The sequence below is a fragment of the Lepidochelys olivacea genome, assembly GCF_965140295.1.
Source record: "Lepidochelys olivacea isolate rLepOli2 genome assembly, chromosome: 3".
Classification (NCBI taxonomy): domain Eukaryota; kingdom Metazoa; phylum Chordata; order Testudines; family Cheloniidae; genus Lepidochelys; species Lepidochelys olivacea.
Genome location: NC_140413.1, coordinates 204,764,650 through 204,784,466, shown reverse-complemented (window position 1 = coordinate 204,784,466; position 19,817 = coordinate 204,764,650). Strand labels below are relative to the sequence as shown.

Genomic DNA, 19,817 nt, shown 5'->3' with positions numbered 1-19,817 from the left:
ACTTCTTTAGACCTGTAAATCTCAAAACACACAAATGGGTAAAACCAGACCTATTATGACCAATCTTATTTCAAAAGGCTCATGAAAAAATGTAATCAGATTGCTTCAACCCAGAACAGACATGATAAATTTAGCATTAGCTGCAGAACATGAATGAGGAAACAGGCCTTAAGCAAACTATTTCTTGCCTCTCTATGAAATGCTCACACTCCAAGACCATACTTAAAGTGCTTTATAGAACACTAACTGAAGATCTTAAATCAAATACCTGTCTTACAAAAGGAAGCCAGTCTGCCAGTTACTACACAACTAACAGGATTTGTATATTCTTGTACAGTATTTCATTTGCCTTACCTTGTGGATCTGCCTTTTTGTAAGCATTCCCAGCATCCACAAAACCGATGGCTGCATCATGTTTACTCTGTAGTTGCATATGGAGCTTGGCTGCCTGACAAAATGCATTTCCTGCAGCTAGGAAAGAAATACAACAAAAAAGATTAATATTTCCAGTCTCATTTAATAAGCATGAATTTATGGACATGCCTCCAGTAAAAAGATGAGCACGTACTGCTTTCCACTACCTGAAGAACTTTAATAGATATGGCAACTATGCAAGTGGAAGAAAAGGCACATGAATTCCAGTGACCAAATCATGCTCTTAGATACATGTGCTTGTGATTTGTGGAGAACTGCTATCCTTAAGTGTGCAAAATCATGGTGTTAAGAACACATATGGCCAAATTTCAATGGACCTACAAAATTATAATTTTTTGACTGTGCACCCTGATGCACAAACAAAACTCTGTATTTGTATGCAAAAATCAGGTCATCATCAATAAAACTACCCCATTTGCTCAACAAATGTTTTCTTCCATGCACAGAAAGAGGAACATGCAGCGTAAGAGGCCCACTGAAAATTTAAGGTCACATTTTCAAAGAGACAGCTTTCCTTTTGCAGGTTCAATTTGCATATGCAAAATCTGCATCCTCACTTTTATGTCTGAAATTGGATGGTGGGTTCAACTCTGAATACTGCACCTCTACCAGATTTGTAGGTGCAATCAGGTAGTCAGAGGTGGATCATATAGATGTACTTTGACTTGTTATGCAATTAATTCTCTGGGTGTCAAACTGCAGCTGGAAACTGCACCTGAGAAAAGGGAGGCTGAGACCTCTCTCTTTTTGAAATTTTTAGTGCCTGCAACTTGATGGCAAATGAAGCAATAATATCACTTTCTTACTCCTGAAGGCATTCTGTGCCAAAAAAGTTAAAAATTCTGCACCAAAAATATAAAAATTCTGCACGCAATATTTTAAAATTCTGCAAATTTTCTTTGTCAAATAAATGTGGAGGCTCCAGCATGGCATTGGGGAACACAGGTCACTGGCTGCACAGATGTGGGCAATCACTATGCAGCTCCTCCCTTAGGACACGGCCTCAGCGGTGAGGCTGCACCCAATGCTGACATAGTGCAAGGACTGGGTCTGCCCCAGAAACACCCCAGGGCCCTGTCCCTCCGTGCCAGGTGCACCAGGTGTGAGCAGGCAGGCTCAGCAAGGCAGGATCCAAGTGTGGAGGGGCTCAGTGTGGGGGGATCGAGGTGTGGTTTGAGAGGGTTCTGTGTGGGGCAATCTGGGTGCGGGTGGCTCAGTGGGGGATCCGGGTGCAGGGGGGATCTGGATGCCCAGGAGCTTGTTGGGGGTTTCTGGATGCAATGGTAATGGGACTCTAGAGGGGGGTCCAGGTGAAGGTGGTTGGAGCTTAGCAGGGGGGTCGTGGTGGGGGAATAAAGCTGGGCGGGGGGTCTAGGTGTGGGGGGCTCAGTGGGGGGTCCAGATGCTGGGGGAGTGGGGCTCAGTGGGGTGGGGATCCAGGTGCGGGTGGCTTGTCAGGGTGGTCCAGGTGCAGGGGGAGTGTGACTCATTGGGGGGGTTCTGAGTGTGAGGGGGTAAGGCTTGGAGTGGGGCTCTGGATGCACGGGGGTTGGGCAGGTGGAGGGAGCAGCTCCCTGTACAGGGATCCCTCCCCCTGAAGCTGAGGATCAATGGGTGCAGGAAGCGGCAGTGGGCTGGGGTTGGAGTTCGCAGAGCTTCCTGCAGCTGGTGGAGAAATCTGGGGGTGGGTCTGAGTGGGCCCTGGATGCCATCCAAAGGAAGAGGAAGTCCTGTCCTTCCCAACCCAGCCGGGACTAGCAGCTGAGCCCAGCACAGGGTAGGAGTCACCAGCTGGGTCTTCCCCAGTCCCACCTCCTGCCTCACAGTGATTTTCCTCTCTGCCAGCTGCCCTGGGCATCCGAAACATGCAGCTGGGGAGGGTCGCATGACCGCTCTTGTGGCTTCCCTTTGCCTCCCCATCAGAAAGTCATTTTTCTGTGGGGAAGTAAAGAAATCTGTGGGGAACATAAATTCTTCACGTGTACAGTGGCACAAAATTCTCCCAGGACTATGTTTCTGTTACTATTTCTACCCTATCCTAATACTGACCAATTCACACATTCAGAGTGTGCTACTCAGTAGTGTATGTGCATTTAGCAGGAGATTGACAAAAACACAAGTGACAGCTAGGCGCACTACTCCCAGTGACTTTCACTGGGAATTGGGCACCTCGTTTTTGTTTTGAAAGTCTCCCCCTTAACCTGTATGTTGATGGCACATCCAAGCATGATTTAGAGAGACGCAGATAAAAAGTTCGGGAAGAAGTAAACATTTTTTTCAGTTCCTCATCTCCCATTTGTTAAAGAAAAACTGGTGATATTTTGTCCCTTGTGAACAGAGTTTTCATTCCTTTTTTGTGAAAGGCTGAAGAGATACCAGTGTCTCAAATCTCAAGATTATTCCGTGCATAGGATGTTCACGTTTATCTTGGGAAATTTATATTTGCATCAATGTTTCCCACAGCCACCAAATATGGCACAGCATTTCAAACACAGAGCTAGCAATAACTATTCCACTTTTACAGTGCTACCACTTCCCCACAGCATAGCAGGGAACAGCTATTCTCCTTGTGTACCTCTGATTTATAGCTCATCCAGAATATTAGATAACTTTCAAGTTTCTGGCCTCAGGAAGAGTGTGTTTTACAAGCCTTAAAAGCAAATCAAATAGCCCAGGGAAGCGCCTCTTGAGCAACTTCTTTGTAGGCAACTAGCTTTAATTATTTTAAAATCATAATGTGAACGTGGACACAGGCTAGTTAACAAAACATTGTAAGTATTTCGGTCACCTCCCTTTCCCCACTCCCAACATTTAATTCATTCCAGAGAAAACTATGGGGGTTTGATGGTGTACAGAAATTATATTGCCATAGTCACTATTCCCATGGAAACACCCTACCAAGTGGAACTGTACATTGATAATTTGCAACAGGACGCTTGGGCATTCACAGGTCACTAAGCTGTTGGAAATGTTCTTAACCAATTATGCAAGCATGCAGCTGGGTATAAAGGTTTCCTTTCTTAAATTTTCCTGGCTCTGGGTAACTTATGACATTTCTCTCTCCCCACCCAAAATATGCAAGATAAAAAGCACAAGTGGAGGTGTAAAAAACAAAGGTTGCCCCTCGCTTGCCATGATACACAGATTTTTTCCCCCTACCAAGGCTTTAATTTGTTTGCTTGCATGTAGAATCATAGAACCACTGGGTTAAAAGGGACCACAAGGGTTATCTAATCTAACCCTCAGTCAAGATGCAGGATTTGTATCATCTAAATCATCCAAGACAGATGGCCATCCGGCCTCCTTTTGAAAACCTCCAGTGAAGGGCCTTTCACAACCTCCCAAGGCAGCCTGTTCCATTGTCCTACTGTTCTTACAGTTAGGAATGTATCTGTATAGCTGGTGCATGGTCTTTATCTCCAAGACGAAGCTCAAGCTTTCCTACAATTAACCTTACAGATGAAACAAACTACTTACCATTCCAGTTTTTGGCGATCTTGAACAAGTTTGCAGCCCTGGTGTACATTTCACAGGCTTCTTCTACCTTTGAATTTCCTCTAGAGGAAAAAAAAAGTGCAAGTCACTCAATTACTATTCGCACTGCAATGAAATATAGTCATTTGGGGGTGGGCTAAAACCCAAGAACAGAGTTTTGAATTTTATGTTCTGATTTGTTCCGATGACCTGGTCCTTCCAAACTTTGTTACCTAAATGGGCAGCTCATCCCATTGATTATACGCACAGTCTAGTCAGATCCTTGTTTTGTTCAATTAATTGCCACTGTGTTAGGGTTTTGGGAAGCGTGTTCCCCTGTTGTGTCATGCAAAGTTCCAACCCCTATAAAAAGTACCATTTCCAACACAAACACTCAAGTGTAAGAGCTTCCGATTTTCCTTCCTCAAGGACTGGTGTGAATAAAATCTGGATTACTAGGATGTTCCTGGCAAGGGAACATGAAGCAGTACCAGAAAGGTCCAAAACAGGCCCAGGTTCTCAGAAAGTATTTAGGCACCTAACTCCCATTCCTGGGCCTTAGTCTGTTTAAATTCAAGCAAATGCTTGCAGATTTTTTTCCTCACCAGCATTGGCCTAGTTGTAATCAACGACAACAACATACTGAAAGTTTTCACTCCAAAGAGAAAACAGCATGAGGTCAAACTCACTACTGTTTGTCAATCTTGTTTATCAACAATATACAGTAGAACCTCAGACTTATAAACACCTCAGGAAAGGAGGTTGGTTGTAACTCTGAAATGTTCGTAACTCGGAACAAAACGTTCTGGTGGTTCTTTCAAAAGTTTACACCTGAACATTGACTTAATACAACTTTGAATCTTTACGATGCAGAAGAAAAATTCTGCTTTCTCTTTTTTTTTTTAGTAGTTTACATTTAACACTGTACTGTATTTGCTTTTGAGGTGTCTGCTGCTGCCTGATTACATACTTCCGGTTCCAAATGCGGTATGTGGTTGACCGATCAGTTCGTAACTCTGAGGTTCTACTGTACAAGGAATAAGGACAACAATTAAAAGCCGCAGGGACTGGTTGAAGAGGTGACCCTGGGCCCAGAGTGTGTGACCAAGGCTGCTGGGATTGCTGGAACCAGTGGTAAAGGCCTGGCTGGAGGCTGGAACCAGCCTCTGGGCCCTGCTGGAGTCTCACACTGGAACTGAATTCTGCCTACTCCCCTCTGGAGCTGCTCTGTTAGGAACACAGGGGAAGCTGTGCTGTTTGTAGCTGTACTGAATGTTACTGTCAGAGGAGTTGAAGTAGCCAAGTGGATGGATGCCTTTGTCCAGGGGAAGAGAGACTATCCTTAGAACAGAAGCTGCAAAGTTTCCTCTCTAAGCAGGACTGGGGAGAAATTGAACAGAGGAAGCATCTTCTGGTTTTAACCTTCCTTTAGGGCTCTCTGCCATCTTGGGGCATTGGCTAGGAAGGGAGCTGCTGCACGTGGTGAAGCCAGGAACCCTTGAAAGGCCTGATGTTTCTAAGATAAAGGCCTTAAAACAAGGGAGAAAGGAAAAGATAAAAGAATTTTGGAGTGAACCCCCAAAATATAAAGATTTGCCTATGCTCTGTAATTCAGGACAGCAGGGACAGCGCAAGAGGCGTGGCGTGTGTGGGAGAGAGGAGGGACGGCATCAGATCAAACTGAAAGTATTTAATACCTACTTTGCACAGATGAAAGTGACTTCCCAACCTTGCCCGTTAGGTAGATTCACAGGCTGAAACTGGCATGAGGCAAACTAACCCAGGTTTTCCTAGAAGAGGGGAAATAAATCTCATCTGGTCAGGGGCGCTGGAACAATTTTTATAGTGGGGGTGCTGAGAGCCATTGAACCAAACTATAAACCCTGTAGTGAGCTACAGCTCACTTCATCGGATGCATACCGTGGAAACTGCAGTAGACATTATATATACACAGAGACCATGAAACAATACCTCCTCCCACCCCACTGTCCTGCTGGTAATAGCTTATCTAAAGTGATCATCAAGTTGGGCCATTTCCAGCACAAATCCAGGTTTTCTCACCCTCCGCCTACCCCCCCCCCAAAAACACACACACACACACACTCACTCTCCTGCTGGTAATAGCCCATCCAAAGTGACTACTCTCTTCACAGCTCAGGGTCTCAAGCCCAGCCAACCCTGTCAGCTTGAGAGCCCAAGCTCCAGCTCTGTGCCACAACATCCACACTCCTACTTTAAGCATGCTAACTCGAGCCCTGCAAATGCAAGTCTGTCTACCTGGGCTGGACAGACACAACTTTAGTGGCTTTTCTGAGGTTGATCCTGCAGGCTGATGAGCACTGCAGGAAGCGCAGAAAACCAGAAGTGTTAATGCCCAGCACTCACCATCTGCACAGGACCTGTGCAGAAAGGCTGCTTTCAGTATGCCTTGCACTGCACACAGCCCTGCTGAATAGGAGAAGAGAGGAAGTAGGCGTGATTGGAGGGGATTGGGAGGGTGGGAAGAAAGGTCAGAGGTAAAGCCAGGATTCGGTGTTTAAAGCACAATCCAGTGACTGCAAATGTTCTTGTAGGCTCACCAGACTGCAGATCCCCCTCAGCTACTTTCTCTCACTGGAGAGCGATTAACAAAGCACTCTGATCAGCAGCACTACCTACAGCTCAGCACCACTCTCTCACAACCCTCTTCTATACCCCTACAAGACTGAGCCCGTAATTACTTATAAGCACTAAAGTTACAAAGAGCTTCCCAAAGCATCCAAGAACTGCTACAACCTCATTTAGAATCATGTTTTATAACTGACTGGTCATGGTGCACTACATTTTATAGAGAATCTTGTCAGACATATTGTATGGAGGAGAATTCTAGTCTTTTTCTCAGTGTGTTGAGGACATTCGCCTGTTCTAACTTTAGGTGTGGAATAAGAGGGAAAGAAAAAAATCCCAAACTGAAGAAGAAGTTCTGCACCCGCACAAAAGACCAAGCACTGAAATATAAACCCCAAAAGTGAAACTCAGTCTAACTCCCACTCAAATTGGCAACTGTGAAACACACAAGATACTCCCCAAGGAAAGAATCCAAGCAAGCCAAAGTACAAATTGACGTTCCAAACCGTGGAATCAATGTTCTAATAGTGTTTATCACGGTAAGTGTTTTATGCTGTGAAGCTTGCTAATTATTAATGTAGATCTGGTTCTGAAACCTACATGCAGCTACCTGACATTGAATGCTTAAGATGCCCCTTTAACCTGGTCTCCTGTGAACTCAAAAATTCTGAATAAGCAAACAGAAAATAAACAGAGGTCTGAAGTACACTTCACTGGTGTAGCTATTGTAGCACAAGCTATAATTAAATAACGTGTTAGTTTTTCCAGTATCATTACACCAATTGTTTTCAATATTATCTTTTACTTTGCTAACACTAACGGCCAGACCCGTCAAACACCAATGTGAGCTTTGTGTAAAGACTGGAAGTAGATTATGGTTCTCTAAACTCTAAGGACAATTTAAGGGACATTGGTTTAGAGGACTGTGAGCCAAGACTTCAGGTCCCAAATTAAGTTTCAACAGGGCAACTCACATGCTTTAAGTTAGGTATGGTCTTATGTACCTTGTGGAATCGTGACCTCTATCTCCAGCTATGTCATTGACCCAGTGTCACCTCCTGGATGAAGTCACGCAAGTGACTTTGTCTCAGTTTACCCATTTGTAAAATGCGTATGTTACTTAAGTAGAGGAAAACGTACATATGCTTACCCTTAAACCATACACTGAAGAAAAATATCTTCAAGGTGGCCCTCTGGTTCTCCATGCATTCCCTCACAGGATACTTCTGAAATTACGTGCAAGCCTCTTTGGGCACTGTTTCAGGAGGATAACTTTGCAAGCTACAGTGACTTACTAAATCAGGAAGTAGTCTATATGTATAACCATTTCAATCTCAGTTATATGTTAAACTAAATCGTTTTCACTCCCTACCTATCTACAGGACTTTACTATGCTGGAGAAAAGGAAAAATTTGTGTCTGAATTCTTCCCCCAAAGCTACAGGAAGGCTGAAGCCTCATTAGCAGATATATGAACCTTACTATCTCAAAGAATAAAAGCTCTTTGTAAGTGCATACTATTATTAAACAGACCTGTCCAACTAGTTAACAAACACTCAATTTCTGATAAGCCATATCTTTGGCATTCTCTTTTCTACTCCATGATTAATTTGCGGCATTTTTATTACAATGGCAGCATCTAAACATAAATTGTCATCTCTGTGTAGATAACACTGATATGTTGAAAAGGCTTAACACAAAGGCTCATATTCTTTTCTCAACTGCACCAGTGCAAATCCTGAAAACCTAAATATAGAGGTGGCTACCCATTCCCTCTATAATAAGTCCTGTGAAGTCAATGGCAATTGTGTGAATACAACACATGTAAATCCGGAATAAAGAAAATAATTTGGACCAAAACATCTATTGCAGAAGAACTTTTCCTATTTAATATGAGCCAAGTTCTTCCTTAACTAAATGGGGTTGCAGGAGAAGAGTGATGGAAAAAAATTAGCCTTGCTTGGACAAATACCTGTAGGCATTGAGCAACATGAGCAGAAAGGTTTCAGAGTGGTAGCTGTGTTAGTCTGTACCAGCAAAAACAACGAGGAGCCCTTGTGGCACCTTGGAGACTAACACATTTATTTGGGCATAAGCTTTCATGGGCTAAAACCCAGATGCACAGAGTGGAAAATACAGTAGAAAGGTATAAATACACAGCATATGAAAAGATGGGAGTTGCCTTACCAAGTGGGGGGTCTGTGCTAACAAGCCAATTCAATTAAGGTGGAAGTGGGCTATTCTCAACAGTTGACAAGAAGGGGTAGAAATGATGCAGGAAAATAATTACCAAAACTTAAAAATAAATAAATAAATAAACAAACACCATTTAAGTTCCTAAGTGACAACACCGTAATTACCTACTAAATTATTTATGAAACTTAAGCACTTAAAAACAAAGAAATGAATAAAGATATCATAATTCTTACACTGCCCACATAATATACACATGCATATTATTCTCATCAAGTATAAATAATGCATATTTCATCACAACAATATTCACTCTGACTCATGGACTTTTTTAATCTTAATTTTCTGAATCTCAATATTTTCTTTCAGGGATATCAGAAAATCCATGTTTTTAATTGGCAGTACAAGTTTCATGTAAAATACATATAACTGCACTTTTTAAAGAATAACTATTTAATAGAAAAAAGAAAAGGAGGACTTGTGGCACCTTAGAGACTAACCAATTTATTAGAGCATAAGCTTTCGTGAGCTACAGCTGAGCTGTAGCTCACGAAAGCTTATGCTCTAATAAATTGGTTAGTCTCTAAGGTGCCACAAGTCCTCCTTTTCTTTTTGCGAATACAGACTAACACGGCTGCTACTCTGAAACCTATTTAATAGAAAAAAAGTTTTATATTGATTTATGCTAACTTTATGTATAAATGTGTACATAGCGCCAATTTACTCTGATCCCGGGGGGTGCTCGAGCCCCGCTCTGCCCCAGGCCCCGCCCCACTCCACCCCCACACCTTCCCCCCAATCCCCACCCCCGCCCTGCCTCTCCCCGCCCCCACTCTGCCCCAGGCCCTGCCCACACCCCTTCCACTTTCCCTTCCCCCTCCCCCAAGCCACCACCCTGCCTCTTTCCAGCCCCACCCCACCTCTTTCCGCCTCCTCCCCTTGCCTCTTCCTGCCCCTGCTCCGCCCCCTCCTCCCAGTGCCTCCTGCATGCTGTGGAACAGCTGATTGTGGCAGGCAAGAGGCTCTGGGCTGGGGGGAAGAGCCGATCAGCAGGGCCGCGGCGGGCGGGAGGCGCTGGGGGAGGGGGGCGATGCTGACCCGCAGGGCTGCCAGTGGGTACCGAGCACCCACTATTTTTTTCCCCGTGGGTGCTCCAGGGCCGGAGCCCCCGTGGAGTCGACACCTCTGTATGTGTAGCGAGCTGTGTCATCTTCACTCGTATAGGACTGTAACTATGGCTACATCTGCACTTGGAACCGGAGGTGTGGTTCCCAGCTCGAGCTGACATGCTCACACTAGCTCACACTAAACAGTATTGTAGCTGCAGTAGGACAGGCAGCAGCAAGCGGTAGCCCAGACTAGCTGACATGATTACAAACCCGCCCAGGCTCCATGGGCTTTTAATCGGGGCAGCTAGGCCAGGCCACCACTTGCCGTTGCCCGTGTTACAGTTACACTGTTGTTTTTAGCATGCTAGCTCGATAAGAAAAAAGTTGATGAAAGGCAACCATCTTGAATGAAAATGTCATGCCACTAGTTAATACGAATTCCTGTTTCTACTCTTTGTTGACTCTGGCTAGATTCTCGACTTGAATAATACAAATATAAATTAGTGCTTTTATGGCCCCATAAGCTACTGTGGAGTATTTTCCTCTTTATAAACCTTAAACACACTGGGCTTAAAACTGTCATTGACTTCAGTGGGGCCAGGATTTCACCATCAAGTCTTTTGCTTCTTAAACACCTACTGTAGAAGGATTAAAAGTGAAAATTAAACAACACGGAAAGCGGTTGTGGTTCACTAGAGACATGTAATGAAGCAAGATCCAGTCATTCAGATTTTTCTTATGACTAGTAATGCTCTTCAGAAAGGCCTTTGTTTAACTGTCACCAGTGACATACCACCAAAGAAATGGGTTCAGACCCTGAAACTGAATCCACACAGAGAGACCTTTAACCCCTCAAGGATCCAATTACAGGGCCGGGGCCCCTCAACTGGAAAAGAAGATTTTTCAGCACAATTTGTATCTTGAATGAATAAGACCCTCTTATATTATCTCTTGCTGAAAAAAACTGATCCTTTCACAGAACAAGGCTTCATACAAAAATGTTGCTATTTTGACCGTTTGTTCTTGGTACATTAAAATGTTTTCCGGACTCTGGGCCTGACCCAAACCCTACTGAACTCAACCCCACACCCCACCCCACTGACTTCAATGGGCTTTGGATCAGGCCCTACAGTTTAGTTTTGAGAAAAGACAACTGAAGGGGGAGCTGATAAATCTTCAAATATGTTAAGGGCTGTAATAAAGAGGATGGTGGATCAATTGTTCTCCAAGTCCACTGAAGGTAGGACGAGAAGTAATGTGCTTAATCTAAAGCAAGGGAGATTTAGATCAGATATGAGCAAGAACTTTCAAACTATGCAGGCTGTTACGTTTTGGAATAGGTTTCCAAGGCAGGTTGTGGAATTCCCATCACTGGAAATTTTTAAGATCGGGCTGAACAGACATCTGTCAGGCATGGTTCAGGACTATGCTTACTTGATCCTACCTCAGCACAAAGGGCTGGACTTGATGAGTTCTCAATGTCCTTTCCAGCTCTAAATTTCCATGATTCCCTTACTTATACATGTAGTTCCCATTAAGCAGGCGTACTTGTGTGCGTAAGGGAAGGCAGGATCAGGCCCTAAAAAGGCAATTGCACTGGAGAAAGAATAGTACTCCACAAAGACTTCCAATTTTCCTTTAAATTTTCCGGGCTACCCCTTAAATAACTTTTATTTTTTTAGAAACCCTTTCTTGCAGTTTATAAACAACTGAAATGTAATTAAAACAATTGGGGCAGCGGGAAGAAGAGTGAGAGGAAAGGAGGAAGAAAGGGTAGAAAAACAGGGATATTGCTGCAGACAGTATAAGGCACAGGTAAAAATGCTTTCTTCTCAAGGAGCCCAAAAGTTAAAAAAAAAAAAAAACTTACTTGCGGATGCACGCAGTATACAGAGTCATTTAAAAAAAATTAAAATATAGACGAAGTTTTAAGCCAAAGTATCTGGTAAGATCAACAAACACAGATTCAACAAGGCCAGAAGGGACCAATGTGATCATCTAGTCTGGTCTCCTGTATAACACAGGCCATCGAACTTCCCCAGAATAATTCCTAGAGAAGATCTTTTAGGAAAAAAAAAAATCCAGTCTCGATTTAAAAATTGTTCATGATAGAGAATCCACCATGACCCTTGCTCAGTTGTCCCAATGGTTAATTCCTCTCACTGTTAAAAATGTATGCCTTATTTCTATTCTGCATTTGTCTAGTTTCAACTTCCCACCATTGGATCATGTTGTACCTTTCTCGGCTAGACTGAAGAGCCAATGTCAAATATCCGTTCCGCATATAGGTATTTATAGACTGGGATCAAGTCATCCCTTAACCTTCTCTTTCTTAAGCTAAACAGATTGAGCTCCTTAAGTCTATCACTATAAGGCATGTTTTCTAATCTTTTAATCATTTCTCATGGCTCTTCTCTGAATCCTCTCCAATTTATTAACTTTCTACTTGAACTGTGGCACCAGAACTGGACACAGTATTCCAGCAGCAGTCACATCAGTGCCAAATGCAGAGGCAAAATAGCTTCTTTACGACACTCAAGATTTGCTGTTTGTGCACCGAACAATCACATTAGCCCTTTTGGCCACAGCATTGCACTGGGAGCTCATGGTCAGCGGTTTATCCACCATGACCCCAAAATTTTTTTCAGAATCACTGCTTCCACGGATTACTCTGGGCCGATTTCTGCACCAAAAAATTAAAAATATTCTGCAAAAATCTGCTATTTTATTTCTCAAAATAACACAATATAGTCACACCAGTTTCAATTATTCTGGTAATTTATTTAAAAATATCTGTCAGCAAGTATGTCTGTAACAATACAGACAACAAAAAAGATTCAGGAAATGTTTTTTGACAGATTCCTTACTAGGCATATTAATATAGAACTCTGAGTAATAATTCATTTAAACTATGATACAGAAAAAGTACTTTCCGCACCCCCTCAGAAGAAGTACAAAGGCTTGGGGGAGTCAGGAGTAAAGGAGGAGCTAAGGGAGAGGGAAGTAATTACTAGGAAGGAGCCTGGGTATGAACTTGGAGGGTTTTGGGTGTGGGTAGGAAAAGTATGGAACAGGTTTTTTGGGTGGGTGGGTGGGGAGGGATTGTTAGGGAGCCTCCCCCATCCAGACCCTGACTGACCCCTAGCCTCTCCCATTCAGTCAGGCATATCTACCCCAGTCCCCATGTGTCCCTGTACCCCCATGTGTCCTTGCACCTCCCTCACCCCATGTGTCCCTCCTTCCCCACTCATACAACCACTCCCCTCATCCCCATGTGGCCCTACACCCCCACTCAGCCACCCCCATGTGGCCCTGCACCCCCTCCTCCTGTCCCCATGAGTCCCTGCACCCTTTCAGGAAGCCCCCTCCCCCATCCACCTCTGCACCTCCTCCCCCTGCCCCCATATGTCTCTGTGCCCCGACTCAGCAACCCCCTTCCATCATATGTCCCAGCACCCCCTCTCCCATCCCAATGTCGCCCTGCGCCTCCACTCCCATTCAGCCCCTGCCCATCTGTCCTCCCCACTAGCCCTTATGAACCCCAGCCTGTGACCCCCTAGCAGCCCCATATGCCCCACGCTGTCCGTCTCCCCATATCTTCTGTCTCCTGACCTGGCCCCACCAGCGCTGTGAAGAAGGTAACCGCAGCTGGGGCTCGCCCTGGAGCCACCGCTCTGCTCTAGCGCCACAGCAGCCCCTGGTGGCCAAAAAGCATAACTGTAGCAACTTTCCCACAGAAGTTATTTTCAGCAGGGAAAATAATTATGCATGGCACATTAATTATGCATACACAGTGGTGCGGAATTCCCCCAGGAATAAAGGATAGAATCCCCATCCTCTATGTATGGCCTATAGTCTTTGTTCCTAGATGTATACATTTACATGTAGTTGTATTAAAATGCATATTGTTTGCTTGCACCCAGTTTAGCAAGTAACCCAGATTGCTCTGTATCAGTGACCTGGCCCCTTCACTATTTACCACTCCCCCAATTTGTGTATCATCTGCAAACGTTATCAATGATGATTTTATGTTTTCTTCTAGGTCACTGATAAAAAAGTTAAATAGCATAAGGCCAAGTACCGATCCCGGCAGGACCCTCCTAGAAACTGACCCTCTCAATGATTCCCCACTTATAATTAAATTTTGAGATTTATCAGTTAGCCAGCTTTTAATCCCTTTAATGTGTGTCATGTTAATTTTATATCATTCTAGTTTATTTTTTAATCAAAATGTCATTTGATATCAAGTCAAACATCTTACAGAAGCCTAAGTACATTACATCAACGCTATTACATTTATTAACCAAATTTTTAATCTCATCAAAAAATATATCAAGTTAGCATGACAGGATCTATTTTCCATACATCAGTGTCTATTGGCATTAATTATATCACTTCATTTAATTTTTTACTAGTTGAATCCCATATCAGCCACTCTATTATCTTCCCCAGCATCGGTGTCCGACTAATAGGACTATAATTACCTGTCACCCCACTCACCCTTTTAAAATATCAGCGCAGTATTAGTTTTATTTCGGTCTTGTAGAACTTCCTTAGTGTTTCAAAACATATTGAAAAATCAACATTAATGGTCCAGCAAGATCTTTTAAAACTCTTGGATGCAAGTTATCTGGACCTGCTGATTTTAAAATGTCGGAGTTTAGAAGTTGCTGTTTAACACCCGCCTGAGATACTAGAGGAATGGAAAAAGTGTTATCAACATCATATAATAGGACTTCATTATTTGTTTTACTCCCCAAATACAGAACAGAAATATTTATTGAAAACTTCTACCATTTCTGCTTTAATTACTTATATTTCTACCATTTCCAACTAGCAATGGACCAATACCACTGTTAGAATTTGTTTTGTTCCTAACAGACTTAGAAAAACCTCCTCCTTATTGTCCTTAAGTCTGATGCCACAGATTTCTTCCCGAATCCCTTTGCTTCCTTTACCAATATTCTACAATTCCTAGGTTCAGATTTATATTCATTATTATCAACTTCCCCTTCCTTCCACTTGCTATATACTGTGGCATTCACTTACCCTCTAAACCAGGTCAGTTTTTTTAACCAATACAACTTTCTTCCTCAATTGTGGCTTTTGGGGCATCTAGTTGGGAATAATTCCCAATTATCATTCACATTTTTCTGATTAAATTCTTCCTCCCAGCTGATTTGGCTCATAACTATTGTAAGCTTTGTGAGACTGGCCCTTTTAAAGCACCAAGTATATATGTTACTGGTCTGGACTATACTCTGTTAGTCTGATGAAATATAGACATATGCAATATTTAAACTTCAAATCTTGAATAAAATTCCTCACATGAAATTTGTTTTATTGAGAGGCCAAACGAACAAATACTTAGGCCTTGTCTACATACAAACTTTCAGCAGTTTAGTTAAGCTGATTTAGTAAAAATGGTGCAAACCCCTGTTTGGACATTCTTATTTTGGTTTAAGAGCTACTTATTTCAGTTTAGCTTCAACCTGTTAATAACGGAATTAAGCTAAATCAAAATAAGCTCTTTTTGCACCAGGTTAATAAAAATCAGTATAGAAATCACACCTTAAGTTTAACTCTGCATATAAACTAGCCCTTACAAAGGCAAGATTCAAGCTGTTGGAATCAATGTACATGTTAATTTAAAAGTAGGTTACTGCCTTTGACTAATGCTACCCATAAAATAATTCATTAAAGCAAACAGGCAAAAAACTCACTAAAGGCCTTGCCTTGTACCATGATCTCAGAGTAAACACATTAAGAGTTAAATCTTGCTCAGCGCAGAAGAAATTATATTTAATTTAGGGGATTAACATTTTCGTATGGATATAATCAAGTGAAACATTATTTTTGTTCCAACAGACTAGCAGGCCTTCCCCACTGCTCACAGCAGAGAACATTTTTCCTCTGTGAAAGAGGGAAATTAACTTTCAATTCCTTGTTTCCTAAATAACAGACTCACTTCATAACATTAAAGAAACCTCCGTCATAGCAGTAGCAGCAATGTGGTTCCAATCCCCTTAGCCTTCTGTAGGAAGGATACCAGAATCATTCATATTTGAACTAACAGCCTAATGGGATTAGATACACGCTAGGTAATTAACTGATCTTCTGATCAATACTGTTTACAAACCTTACCAACCTTTATTCTAGAAATATGACAATTTCAGCATCAGATTATGTCTCTCCAGAAAGGAGAGAGATTCGAAAATTGACAGACACACATAAAATACTTTTAAAGTACTGGTTAAAAGTCAGGAGTTATTATTATGACTGTAATGATGCATTAGCTGCTCTGTGGCATATCAGATGATGATATTAGAGGGGCAGAAGAGGAGAAATCATCATTCTCCATTGTAAAGCTCCAATAACGCAGAGCAGCCACCTCCACTGCCACTAGAGAATTATCAAAAGCAAGCCTCCTCACTGTACAGAAACCTGGATTATGGGCTAAAAATGCTACTTCCTTCCGAAGCAACTAATCACTATGGTGATTTCTTAACATAAATGATGTCTGCTAAGCAACAACTTTGAAAGAAAGAGAAAGAGGGGTAAATGCAGGATGTTTCCCCACAACCCCATCTCACCCATCAAAAGCTTTCATCACTGCAGAGGGCTCAGTGATCCCACTCCACACCCGGCTTTGACACGTACCGTCATCATGTACAAAGCACTGGAACTTTTGCATCCGTACAAGGCATGACGACATATAGGCGACGGGGGGGTGGAAATTATACAGATACAGCCAGGGAACAACGAGCTAAAGGCAACGTTTTGTTCTCGTCCCCTTCCCTCCTAGTAGCAACACAGCAGAGAGAAGGAAGCTTTTTCCCCCATGGCAGGCCTGGGAGGGAAGTAGAGGGATTTTCCTGCGTACCGTCTGTGTAAGGACACCATGGGCAATCCTTATGTTATCGATCAATACCTGTAGGGTGGCAGGAATAAAGCCGCCTGTGAATTACCAGGGTGCACGCAGGAACCGGGCACAATTAAGAGAGGCACCTCTAGGGCGGCACCAATACCGCCGCGTGTGACTCACCAGGGTGCACACTTACTGGAGAGGCAGCTCCAGGAGGGCACCAAGGCAGCCGATCGTGAAGGAGGCGTGTGGGTGTGCACGTAAATAGTCGCAAAAAGACAAGGAGGACTTGTGGCACCTCAGAGACGAACCCATTTATTTGAGCCTGAGCTTTCGTGAGCTACAGCTGAATGCATCGGATGAAGTGAGCTGTAGCTCAGGAAAGCTCAGGCTCAAATAAATGGGTTCGTCTCTGAGGTGCCACAAGTCCTCCTTTTTCTTTTTGCCAATACAGACTAACACGGCTGCTACTCGGAAACACGTAAATATTGTACATCTCTCTCTCTCACACACACACACACACGCGCGAGTCATATGCCTCGCTGTCTGCGCACGAGCCTAGTGCTCACACCTGTCCCCACACGTCCCCGCCGCGCACGTCCCAGCGCCCCCCCCCCCCGGGGACACAGACAGACAGACAGAGAGCGACCCCCGCCCCGCCCCGCCCCGCGCTCACCCGAAGAGCCCCCTGAGGAAGGAGTGCGAGGACTTGACCCGCTTCTCGGCCTCGGCCATGAGCTGCACGGCCTCGCGCTCCTTGCCGCTGCTGTCCATGGCGCCGGCTCTGAGGGGATGCGCGGGCCCGGCCCGGCCCTGCCGCCGCCGCTCGCCCGCCCCGCGCCTCACGCCGGGGGAGAGCCGAGCCGAGCCGAGCCGAGCGGTGTCGGGAGATGTAGGCGGGGTGGGGGGGGGCGCAGGCTGCGGCGGGGGCTGGGCTGCGTGTGTGTGTGAGAGAGAGAGAGAGAGACGCCGTCACTGAGCCTGTGGCTGTGGGGGTGTCAGTGTGTGAGGACAGTGTGAGTGTGCGTGCGCGTGTAACAACCAGCGTGTGTGTATGACTGCGTGCAAACGTGACGGTCTATGTGTGGCGGTGGTGTTAGGGGGAGGGGTGTATAATGGTGTCAGTGTGTGACTGTCTCCGTGTGTGCGTGTGTGTGATTATATCCCTGTGTGATACTGTCAGTGTGTGTGTGATTGACAGTATCACACAGGGATATAATCTCACACACACACACACACACACTGACAGTATCACACAGGGATAGTGTGTGTGTGTGTGTGTGATGGTCTCAGTGTGTGATTGTGTCAATGTGTCTGATTATGTCCCTGTATGATACTGTCAGTGTGCGTGTGTGTGTGTAATTGTGTCTGTATGTGATGGTGTCAGAGTGAGTGTGTGTGGTGATGTCAGTGTGTGTGTGCACGCACCATGGTGTCAGTGTGTGATTTTTGTCAGTGTGACACTGTCACTGTGTGTCTGATATTTAATATTATAATTTAATGTAATGTTTTGACACTATCAGAATGAAATGTTTTTATCTTATCGAAGTGAAACAATTTGACAGTACTGAAACAAAGCTTTTCAGTGTTTTCGAATCGACATTTTTTGGAATTTACATTTTGTGGAAAATTTTGACATTTTGAACAAAAACAAACTTCAAAATGTCAGAATTTCCCACAGAACTGAAATTCCATTTTCCAACCAGATCTAGTTTTAGGCTTTCACCCTAGAATGTCCTAGTGTCCTGCAATACCTGCAATCAACACTGAGTAAAGTTATACAGTGAAGGTATTAAGAGACATATCTATGAAAGAACATGGTTTTACAAGAAAAATAAATTGGGATTAGCTGGATGTACTGTATTTTTCCATAACCATTTTCAAATGTCTTCACATGTGAAACAAGCAATTTTGCATTTGGAAGAGGACTTTCACTTGCCTACTTTCTATAATTTATGATAATGCTAAATGCAACTGAATACACATCTCTAATGAATGAAATCATTCTGAATGACATAGTTCATGGCAATACATAGCATGGGACCTAACCCTTAATTGTTGCATTAAGGGTATATCTGAACTGAAATTAGATACCGGTGTTTGGCCCGTTCCAGCTGACTTGGGCTCAAGGGACTCAGGGGCTGTTTAATTGCAGTGTAAAGTTCCTGACTGCAGCCTTAGCTCTGGGACTCACCCACCTCTCAGGGTCCTAGAGCCAAGGGTCCAGCCTGAACTCAAACATCCACATCGCAATTAAACAGCCCCTTAGCCCAAGCCCTGCAAGACCAAGTCACCTGGCATGGGCCAGTTGCAGGTTTTTAATTGCAGTGTAGACCTACCCTGTGTGTACAACTAGGATGATGAGTAAAATATCATGCACAAGGGGGCAGTATTCACAAAACTTCCATGAAACTGGAGGTTTATTATTTTGCTCAACATGCAATGTACAGTACCAGTAGATTACAGTCAAAAGGCAAGCTTACGGAGGCAGCATCCCACAAGCAAAAAGCAGAGGTTTTGAAATCTGAAAAGGGAAGAAAACAAAAAGTGCAGAAAACTCTGTTGGAAAAGCTTGAAGTGACAACAGATGAGCAACTTCAGAGATGGACGGAGCTTTTTAAGTTTACTGAGGCTTTCTGTGCAGCAAATCTTCCTCTAAAATCCCTTGACAATGTAACCCTGAAGGATTATTTAGAATGTGACCTGAAAAATGTTGGAATCTTACCAAGTTCGAGACATTTACAGCAATGCTCCTTGCCAACAGTAGTTGAAAATCATGTAAATTAAATTAAAGAAAAGCTGAAGACTTGTGATGGATGGAATATTTGAACTCCACTGGGCTCATTCGGCTATGTCCTATAGCTAGCTGAACATTTAGTTAAAATAAAATGCTTTCTAATACAGCCACATACAAGTTCAGACATTTAAGTAAGGAGAATAGATGTCATACCAACAGAATGAGGGCCTATATCCTGGAAAGAAGTGACTCTGAAAAGGATTTAGGAGTCAGAGTGGACCACCAATGAAACAGGAGCTCCCTCTCATGTATTTCTTGTACACAGGAGGTTGCAGGGCTCCTACTAGCGGATCAAGCTTTTGTATAGATATGAACTGGCTAGAAAGCCTCCTTCTCAG

At 43.6% G+C, this 19,817-nt stretch overlaps 1 protein-coding gene across 4 annotated transcripts in view; it reads right to left on the bottom strand.

Annotated features, from left to right (window-relative positions):
• Window positions 1–17,569, bottom strand: part of NAPB (NSF attachment protein beta) — a 37,489-nt gene extending 19,920 nt beyond the window's left edge. Inside the window, exons 1-3 of one of the 4 annotated variants that reach the window (XM_084624884.1) lie at window positions 17,359–17,569; window positions 3,913–3,992; window positions 355–471 (exon numbers count right to left, since the gene is read on the bottom strand). In XM_084624884.1, coding sequence (XP_084481010.1) covers window positions 355–471; window positions 3,913–3,992; window positions 17,359–17,456 — 295 coding nt within the window. In that variant the 5' untranslated portion in view covers window positions 17,457–17,569. Of the gene's footprint in view, window positions 1–354; window positions 472–3,912; window positions 3,993–6,294; window positions 6,350–16,410; window positions 16,442–17,358 lie in introns of those variants that run through there. The other 3 variants (XM_084624883.1, XM_084624885.1, XM_084624886.1) reach the window with 3 other exon arrangements.
• Window positions 17,570–19,817: the final 2,248 nt, after the last annotated feature.